Source organism: Gorilla gorilla, chromosome 9, assembly GCF_029281585.2.
Source record: "Gorilla gorilla gorilla isolate KB3781 chromosome 9, NHGRI_mGorGor1-v2.1_pri, whole genome shotgun sequence".
NCBI classification, from domain to species: domain Eukaryota; kingdom Metazoa; phylum Chordata; class Mammalia; order Primates; family Hominidae; genus Gorilla; species Gorilla gorilla.
In genome coordinates, this window is record NC_073233.2 from 67740441 (window position 1) to 67751296 (window position 10856).

General features: G+C 36.5%; 1 protein-coding gene across 1 annotated transcript; it reads left to right on the plus strand.

Annotated features, from left to right (window-relative positions):
• Nucleotides 1-1349: 1349 nt before the first annotated feature.
• Nucleotides 1350-7710, plus strand: OOSP4A (oocyte secreted protein family member 4A). Its single transcript, XM_055355363.2, has 5 exons — nucleotides 1350-1416; nucleotides 2850-3028; nucleotides 4382-4479; nucleotides 6459-6593; nucleotides 7358-7710. The coding sequence occupies exons 1-5, from the start codon at nucleotides 1350-1352 to the stop codon at nucleotides 7431-7433; spliced, it is 555 nt and encodes a 184-aa protein (XP_055211338.2). The 3' UTR covers nucleotides 7434-7710.
• The last annotated feature ends 3146 nt before the right edge of the window (nucleotides 7711-10856 follow it).

Here is a 10856-nt window from a genome sequence, read left to right on the forward strand (position 1 = left end):
TTATGTGAATGTAACACTTATAAAATTAGTGGTTATTTCAACAGAGGAAAGCATGTAAGCTATTGGAATTAGAAATTCCAGTATTATTTTATGTACTTCTGTGTAGTTAGCTATTTAAAATAACAATGTATTTATTCACCTCTTAAATAAGAAAACAGATAAGTATTTTCAAATAAAAACCACTGAAATATTCTTCATAAATTTAATCTACTGTAAGGTTCTCATTCCCAAATATAATTTAAGTGATAGATACCTTAATGTAAAATCCTACTAATTTTAAAGAACATGCAATACAATAAAAATATCTAGTAGAAAGGACTTTGAGATTTCTGATGTTCACAGATGTTACTTTTTGCTTGCTCTTTGTTACATCAGTTCATAATCCTGGAGATCCATATAGCTAAAAACAATTATTTTGTACTTAGAAGCTGAGCCAATCTATGTGATATGCTACACAATTTCTAAAAATAATTTATTAGGCTTCCACTTTCACTTTTTGAGAGGAAGTTTTTTGGAGGTTGGTTTCTACCAAAAGGTATAACCAAGTGATGCTGTTATTCTTATCTATTATCCCTTTTTCTTACAATTTTTCATTACTAGATTTAATTGTCCAAAAATGCCCTTAGAGAATATTTCTTTAGATCTCTAGATATGTGCACATTCATACTAAAATGCTTGTGGGGAAAGCAAAATTAAACCAGAAAGCATTGTTTTGCCAAAGCTTAGACCACAGGTGTGTGGATTTGTTTACCTGAATCAAAACCTCCTGAAGCTGATTACAAGCACCGATTAGTGAGCGCATCTCGTCCCAGGTTTACTGGATCTGAATCATTGGTTGGGAGGTAGAGCAAAAGGTTTTTTTTTTTTTTCTTTTTTCACAAGAACCCAGAGTGAATATAATATGCAATATTGCAATATTGTTAATCAATTCATAAATAATTCTTCTGTATCATCACTTGAATTTCTCAAATCATCTTGCAAAGCCCTACTTTAACAATTCAATAGACACATATCAAATATTATGTCAGACACAATTTCAGACACATCCACATGCTTGAGAAAAAAGACATGGTGGTAGGGGATGCAGCCTAGAACCACTTTCCATGTGTTCTTTCCTGAGTTTCTGATTTACCTTTCAATGGCAAAAAACCACAATTACTTTTGTGCCAGCTTAATAACTTCAGCTGTGAGGACAAAAAGCCAAAACTATGCTAAGGGGTTCTCAGTGCTTTCCAGAATGATAAACCATCACCCACAGCTGAGGAGGCAAGAGGTTTATAAACACCTGTGGAGGCCCACTTCCCTAAGTTTTCTGTTTCCTGTGATACATTGGGCTGGAATCTGAAGCAATGAAGATCTCTTGTGTGTTGGGAAAGCTCCTCATGCTTTTCGAGTTGATTCATGGTCTCCAAGATTGTAAGAAAAAGAGGGAATTTTTGGAGGTGGCAATTTCAATCAGCAGGGCTTTTTTTTTTTTTTTTTAACATATTGTTGACTTTGAGAGTTTGTTTTTTTATAACCTAGTGATCAACTGCTAATAACTAATGATCGCAAAGTTACAGCCAGACATAGTTTTATCTTTACCCCTGTACTTCCTCTTGAATTTTTCCTCTAAGCTGATCTCAAGGTGCTGTTGTTTTTTATTTTTTTTTACATGCAAAATATTTCCAGGTTCTTTCTCTGCTGGAGACTAGCTTGTTACTTTGCTGAATGTGAAATACTTATAGTGACTGGCAAAATCAGGAGAGACTGCCCAGTGCCTAAAAGAGGAGGTTACCTAGGTCTACATTTCTGGCCATGGGGTATGAAGTTTGGACAGAGAGTAGTCAGCTGTATTCAATTGTATATGATTCTTTTCAGAGTTGAGGCTCTGAATAGATTTTGCATAGATTTTAATCCTGATCTGCCACTTAATAGTTATGTGACCTTAAATTTATCCATGTGTAAATATGGGATAATAATAAAATTGACCATAGAAATGTACTGAAAATGAAGTAAGACCTCAAATCAAAATTTAACATAGTTGGCAATCAAAATTATCATTGGAGTAACTGCAATATTATTTTGTTTCTGAATCCTTAGTGTCACATACTAATTAATATTTATTGGCTCAGATATTTTGATGCAAAATAAAATTTTAAGTGGAAGCACATGATATATTTTTCCATTGTGTGCAACCAAATGTAAAGCGTTTTCTTGTTTCTCCATTTCAGATAGATATCACTTACACCTAGATATATTTCAAACATGTATTCATGAGACCTGTTAGTAAAATTTGAACAATGTCTAAAAACAAAGTGTGCATGTTGGGCTATTTGACTTATTTAGCTTAGAAATTCTCAACTATCGCAAGGACAAAAATCCAAACACCGCATGTTCTCACTTATAGGTGGGAATTGAACAATGAGAACACATGGACACAGGAAGGGGAACATCACACACCGGGGCCTGTTGTGGGGTGGGGGGAGGGGGGAGGGGAGAGGGATAGCATTAGGAGATATACCTAATGTTAAATGATGAGTTAATGGGTGCAGCACACCAACATGGCACATGTATACATATGTAACTAACCTGCACGTTGTGCACATGTACCCTAAAACTTAAAGTATAATTAAAAAAAATTCTGAAGAAGTACTTCTGCGGTTTTTCCACATTCTGATGAAAAAAATTGAAACACATAGAGATTAATTGACCCAAGATCTCCCAGTGGAAAAATATACAAATAGGAACAAAACATTTTCACTCTACAGTTGGGAATTCAGCTCAAGAGGTTGAAAGTTTCCTGAGCTCTTTGTTTGGGGGCAGACGTACTATTTGATGTTTTCCTTTTTTAAATTTTCTTTCAACAGTGTCTATAACCTGTTCTGAATCCTGGCTCCAGGTCAAACTTAGACGAACGCCGCTGTTAAATGACCTGCAACCTTTGCAAAACGAACTCTCTCTAGGAATTGGCTGTCCTGTAAACATGGTCGAGGTGGATTTCTTTGGGTTCCTGTATCTTCTAACTTTTTGTGGCATCAGAGTGAGCGTAAGAGCAGTTATTATTTCAACCAATAATATATCTTTTGACTCTTTTGGGTCCACAAACCAATGACTAAAACTGCAGTATTCACATTTTAATTGTCAGTTAATTTAATAGTTCATGTAATATTGATTATTCTCTTCAACATTTTTGGATATTGCTTCTATCTGTAGGAAAGACAAATAGGATTTGGGATTCCAAAAACTATGTGTTCCTACTTCAAAATATTTTTTTTGGCAACATATCTCTTTTGGCTGTGATAGTGGTTTTTTTTTGTTGTTGTTTTTTAAAATATTCTGGTTAAATCTAGTTTGAGAGAAACATTTCGTTTTGAAACAGTACCGCAAATACCCAACTCTTGTTGTTGACCTAAAATTTTGATGAAAATGGATATATCAGTTTATATAGTTCCTGTATTAATAAGAGAGAAATCAATCTTTCCAGTCACCAGAAAACTTTTTTTTCTTTTTTTTGCTTTATGTTAAATTGTTGCTATGTTTTGTAATTATAGCCTAGTTTTTCATTTTTGGTATCATATCTATTTCTAGTAAAGATTATTTAGGTGAACTGATTCTATTTTTGGATCCAAGTGCATGACTTTATCATTTGTTTGCTGCTGTATCTCTAGTATCAAAAAAAAAAAAGTCTAGTATTTGGCAAGTACTCAATTTAGCATGAGGCTGACTCAACTGCTTTTCTAAAGTTGTCAAATATCTAGTCAAAATTCACACTGAATAATTTAGGTCTGCCTAAATCAGACTCTGACTCTTTTTTTTTTTTGCTTTTTGAGATGGAGTCTTGCTCTGTCACCAGGCTGTAGTGCAGCGGCACAATCTCGGCTCACTGCAACCTCCACTTCCCGTGTTCAAGCAATTCTCCTGCCTCAGCCTTCCAAGTAGCTGGGACTACAGGCATGCACCACCACACCTAACTAATTTTTGTATTTTTAGTAGAGATGGGGTTTCACCTTGTTGGTCAGGATGGTCTCAATCTCTTGACCTAGTGATCTGCCCACCTCCGCCTTCCAAAGCTCTGGGATTACAGGTGTGAGCCAACGTGCCTGGCCCAGACCTTGACTGTTAAACAAATGTGGTGATCAAAAGTTGTCTATGCAGACTCAACTGCCAAATACAATGTCCCTGCTACTATGGAAGGGGCTATTAATGTCTTCTAAAACCAGGGATTTTTATCACTTAGCTCTGCTCTTCTATTGTAGACTGTGCACTCATACCAACTTTATTTCATAAAGTAAAAATAAAAGTAATTATTATTTTGTTTTTAATCTATATTTTTAAAATGGAATTTGAAAGCATTTGAAAGAGATATAATTAAGATAATTTATATCCTTTACACCTTTAGGAACATGGAGTAGGTATTCTCATTGAAAGTTTAATTGTATATGAACCAATGAATTTTGACTTCAATTTACACATCCCAGTATCATGCTATGTGCAAAGGTAAGTGCAGTGCACTACTGAGATTAAGGCTATCTAATATTATTTTTGCCTTCTAGGTGTTCTGATCAGTTAAACTGCTGAACATTATGCTAAGGTTGGACATTGGATCAAATCTGATCTATGGTGTTCTGTTTGGTCATGTGAGTAGGTCTAAATAAATTGATTCTCTCAATGTAGTTTCCGCATGAGTAGATGAGGCTCAGTTGTTATATGAGAATTGAATTCTACAGTCACTAAAGAGATTATGTCAGAAAGTTTTTTTAGTTATCTTTCCTTTTTTGCAGTGTTCCTTGTCTGCACCTGCCCATACTGCCTCATCCATGGCTATTATAGGAGCTCTCAAGTTTTTGTACAAACCATACCACCTTTCTGCAGATGTGGGGAGGAGCCAAGAGATTCAAAATCAGTATTTTCTCAATTTTAAAACTAGAATTGAGTCAGTCTTTGATTTGTCAGTTTCTGCAAAAGCTGACAAATTTTTGTATTTTATATATATATATATATAATTTTTTATATATATATAAAATCAAGACTTGCTAATGACCAAAATTCTCTCCTTATTGGAGAAACTTTTCTGCAATGAGAGGGTAAAGCAGGAGAGCTTGTTGATGAAGGTGGAGGCAATTCTGCTCGTGGTCAAATCCCTGGGTGAGCTGTTCACAAGGCCCAGTTGCATGTGTGTTCTCTCTGCCCCTAGAGTGTTCATTCCAACCTATTTTGAACAATCTGATCTCTGGAGACACAGAATTTAATGGCTATATTTATCTTACAACCACTGACTTCAACTATACTTGGTGATATCTGCTTTTCTTATTCATTAACAGCATCTTTGGTCCTTCTCATAAGTGAAAATCAAGTCAGGTCCCTATCTCCAATGTTATATCAAATTTCGGTTTTCTTTAAGACTCCTAGAGTTTTACAGAGCACACAAAGGATTTGGAGAAGAAGAGGGTTTAGTATAATCTGAGTAGTACATTTCCCTCTGCTGCTTTTATCTTCATGTTTTGCTGATATGACAGGATGAAAGAGGTTGGGTCACAATTATCTCATGGTTACATGGTGCAATTGTGGTCCATTTCCAGCAATGCTGGCTAGAAAATCATACCTTCACCCAGAAGTGTATCTCGAATTATGGATGTGTGAGTTTTTTGGAGTTCTTAGAAAGGGGGTGGTCATCACAACTGCATATTTCCTGATGGACCGATCTAAAACAAGGCTTACTTCTTCGTCCATACGACTGCCACCATAGGCCTCCACGCAACCTGCTCATTTTCTGTCTTGGTTGTTTTTTATTCCAGTATCTTGACTTCTTGAGGTCCCCTCTCCAGTTCACAGGTATTCTTGAGTGAAATCCTGGAAATACAGCTAAAATGTTGGTACCTGTGGGGGAAATTACTTAGTCATACTACAATTCATGGTGGGAGAATATGCCCTTTCTGTCCCCTTTTCTACACCTGCATGTCTCTCGTGTTGTTCTACTGCACAGGCAGATAGTTGGGAGTAAAATGTCAGCCTCTTGCTGTAGGAAACTCTGTGTTGGAGAAGCTGATAGAAACACCTTTATTTGGCTTCATTAAGGGAGGGAGAATTTTAGTGACCCCACTTATCACTCTGTCATAGGCTAAGAACTCAGAACTGCATGCCTCTAATCCTGTAGATGTCTGTTGAGATGATTAGAGATAAGAGCTGCTTCAGCCACTTATTAAGAGTTCTTGGTATTTGACATTCCTATGAAATTGGCTTCAGGTCACAATAGTACATTTTGGGATAATGAAAAGTCATATGCAACCATCTGTGAATTTTTTCTCATATTCTGTGAAACAACACATTTTCATATTTGTCTCAGCTAGCTGATTTGGCATTCTCTCACAGCTGGAAGAGATCTGTTTAATTTAGTTTTTCTCCACATTTCAACTTTTTCTCCACCTCCAAAAGCATAATATATACAAAGCTTAAATCTATTTTTTTATGTTTTTCAGAAGGTTTCCAATAATCTTAGTGATGAGAGGGAGAGAGAATGATAGCCGTCGTGAATGCAGAAGGTCAGTGGGACAGCACCGCTCACTATCACATGAACTTGAAGACTTGGTAATCCGTCCAAGAGTGTCCCATGTGTAAGAGTATTTTGAATTAGTACCATAAATGTTTACAGTACATTTATATAAAAAAGGCCAGGGTTTAGTAAGGTGGTGGCATATGCCACATTTTGTGTACTATTGCCCATATGATTTTAGTTCAGGATCATGGGAATACTGCATTTTTTATGTTTATTAGGGATATATTTTATCTTGGCATTTCTCATTATTTCTTTACATAAAACAGATTTGCAACTGTAACCTCAATAGTTCTTTTATATTAATTTACTTGAGCTAGAGAAAAACCATCTTTGGTGCATATAAGTATGGAATGGGATCATGGATTCCCGTAAAGATAGTAATTGATATCTATGTTAACTCTAATTCCAGCTTTTTGTTCTAAAAGAACTAAATGTCAGCAAGAGAAAACTCAAATGAGCCATAAGAATATTCAAATAGGCTATAATCTTTGGACTTTAGTATGCTAAAGGGACAGGCCCTTATTCCACGTATCAATCGACCCTCATAATTCTAAACTTCAGATGGTGTCCTCATGTAAAATTTATAATCATTTACTAAGCATTTGTTAACTAATAGCTACATATACACATAATATGTATGTGTGTATACATGTGTATATATCGTATTTGTGATACTTGAATCATTAGAATATTATAATGGTTCCTGGGGTTTAAAATTGATGCCTTTTTCCCACGTTCCCACTTTGTTGAGCCTCAGTGGATAGTTAGATGGCAGTTTCCCATCAGTACAACAACGTAACTGTTTCTTTTCCGTCCTTACAGGAACAGTGTTCCCTTGTTGAGCTACCTCATTGCATCCCTTCCTAAGTGTAAGAACAAAGCTGTACATTCTGGATGATGAGGCTACCCTACTTCACCTGGTGCTCTGGCTGCTTGAGGATTTCATTGCCTTTTAGAAGTTGAACTAGTCACTGGATATTGTCTTTTATCATTTCAAATGTGATATTTTTAAACGAAAAAACCTGCTCTGTTGTCCATATTTATGAACCGTTGGGGTAGGGAGAAAAGCCTTCCCTTCCCAGATTTTAAACTTGTAATAAAGGTATTCTTAAATAAAGTTTTACAATTCTTAATAGTTATTTATATTTTTAAAAGAAAGCTTAAGTCCTGATTCACAGAGCATTATAAAGTGTGAGGCAATTGCATTTTGTGAATAGGCTTACCCATCATCATCTGTTTTGGGTAGCAATTGAGTATCTAATACACAGTAGTCTTTGCTTATTCAGTTTTGCTTCCCATGGTTTCAGTTTCTCGCTGTCAACTGTGGTCTCAAAATACTAAAATATTCTTAATATCTTCATGGAAATTCATAATTCCATTTCATACTTGTTACGTACTCCAAAGAAAGACACATTCACATAACTTTTGTTGTAGCATATTTTATGATATATTTTATTGTTAATCTCTTACTGTGCCTAATTAAACTTTATCATAGATATAAATAAGAAAAATTATAGTGTTTATACAGGGTTTGCTACTAACCACAATTTCAGGAATCCCCTGGCGGTCTTGGAATGCATCCCCTATGGATAAAGGGAACTACTGTGTCATAATCTAATTCTCCAGTTGTTCCCCATTTCACTGACTTCTAATGATATGTGTAAAATAAGATGAAATCAGGATTTTCTTTATAAATGGTCCAGAAAATAGCCTATTTCAATCTCTTCTGTATTTTTTCCTGTCTGGATCACTTTCCTTTTCTGTGTGTTAGCAATTTCAAATCAGTTTGGAAATGTAGGTTCATCCATCTGGTCATATAAAGAGGCTAGAATTGAGAGAAAATAAAATTCCAATTGGTTTCTGCATTATTGATGATTGTTTCAAACCAAAAGTGAATCTTTCTTGTCCAAATATCTCTAAAGGCAAGTGGCAGCATTTGAAAAGAATGTAAAAATCTTTTGCTTTTAGGGATTCTCTTGAAATTCTTCACTCCTAATCTCTGGATTATGGATCAGTTGACAAAAGTAACAAGGGGTCATAATCGCAGCATACTCTAGTCCTGATAAGGCTGTCAAACAGTTTAGAGCCCTGGATAAATAAGGCTCCCTGCAAATCTCTGCCCTTCTTAACCAGTCAGAGGGAGGAACCTCTGCCTCAGAGTTTAGAAGATGTAAAGGGCCTGGGGCCAGGAAGATTTCCAGAACAGCAAAAATCCAGGTAAGGCTGTAGGGTGACTGTTTCTTCTCACCAGTGGGTTAAAGACTGAATTTTCTTATGAGAAAAATTGAAAGTTGAAGTCCACAAATGTGTCTCAAATGCTGTTCTTTCTTGGGTAATGTAGTAAATAAACATGGTCCCCTAATACTATTCTGTTCTACTGCCCTTTATTTCTGTTTATTTCCCAGAGCATTTTCCCCTTTTAAAATAAGCCCCTAAGGGAATTTACTAACATAATATGAACTATTTCAATGCTTGAATATAAGAGCATGAGTTTCATTTTAATTCATGAGATATTTTTCAATTTTCTCTAGAGAGAAATGTGTTACCTATTTTAAGTAAATTTGACAATAATTTAACTGAGTTGCTGCAATTCCTTGTTTCAATGAATGACTCATACACATATATGCTCTCTTTTCCTCAGTTCTTTCAATTTAAGTGTCTTTTTGTTAGGCTTATGTTTTAATCTTAGAAAACCAAGAGTTGAGAAATCCTACAGAGCAGTTTTGTTTTTTTTTTTTTTTGTGCATTTCACTCTTGTTGCCTAGGCTGGAGTGCAATGGCACAATCTTGGCTCACTGCAACCTCTGCCTCATGGGTTCAAGTGATCCTCCTGCCTCAGCCTCCCTAGTAGCTGGGATTACAGGTGCATACCACCATGGCCAGCTAATTTTTAAAAATATTTTTAGTAGAGATGGGGTTTCACCATGTTGGCCAGGCTGGTCTCAAACTCCTGACCTCAGATGATCCACCCACCTTGGCCTCCCAAAGTGCTGGGATTACAGGCATGCATCACCATGCCCGGCTAATTTTTTATTTTTAGTAGAGATGGGGTTTCACCATGTTGGTCAGGCTGGTCTCGAACTCCTGACCTCGAGTGATCTGTCCACCTTGGCCTCCCAAAGTGCTGGGATTACATGCATGAGCCACCACACCAGGCCTAAAAGTAAAGCAAAAAAGGTTTTCTACAAATAAGTGTCCTTTGTAAAAATCATCAGTGCAGGACCTATTAACATTGGTCCATCCCTCCCAGAAGTGTCATAGATGAAAGATGATCCAACCACATTTAAGTCTACAGACAGCAAGAAAGCAAGAGAAAATAAGTGGGGAAGGGTTTTGAAGAGAGACAATGCATTTAGGATAGGGTAGAGGCAGAATTGAAGGACCATGTTACTGTAATCCTCAAATATGCGCTGTCCTTATCTCTGCTGCATCATCTTTCTGCACTGATTGTGATTATGAGATTATAAGAACCTGACTTGAGGACTGAAAAAGTCGGCTCCAGACACAAGGTGCTCAAGGTCAGTGACATGCATTTGCTCTATCAGAGTGTTACAGAGGCAAGCTCCCTGGCCAGAGCTGTAGCTCACCAGTTCATGTGGTGTACTGCCACGGAATTTGTACAGAGGAGTAAAAAACATATGAAGGCCATAATGTGACTATATTAGGTATCACCAATAGGTGGGCAATGTTATACAGATGTTAGGTCAATATATATACACACACACACGTGTGTGTGTGTGGGCATGTGTGTGTTGGCTCAGATCATCGTGGGGGCTAATTCCCAAGATCCGCAAGCTGGAGACCCAGGAAAGCTCATGGTATAGTTCTAGCTGAGTCTAAAATCCTGACAATCAGGAACATTAATTGTGCGAGTCCCAGCCTGAGGGCAGAAGAAGACCAATAATATCTGAGTTCAAGCAGTCAAGTGAAAAAGAGTGAATTGTCCGTTCCTCTGTCTTTTTGTTCTATTCAGACCCTCAACAGATTGGATGATGCCCAGCTACGTTGGGAAAGGCACTTTGCTTTACTAAGCTTACCTATTCAAATGCTTATCTCCTCTGGAAACACCCTTGCAAACACACCCAGAAACAATGTTTAACCAAATAGCTGGGCACCCCGTGGCCCAGGTAGACTGACACATAAAATTAACCATCACACTGACTCATCTATATTTAACAGATTTTATTAATTCTGTGGTGTTCCACAACCTTCTTCTAATATTTCTGTACTTAAGATATCCTATAAATTTGCCTATTATTTAAATCTAAGTTTATTACTTATTGATTTTAACTATTTTCTTTTCTTGCCTTGATAGCACAAT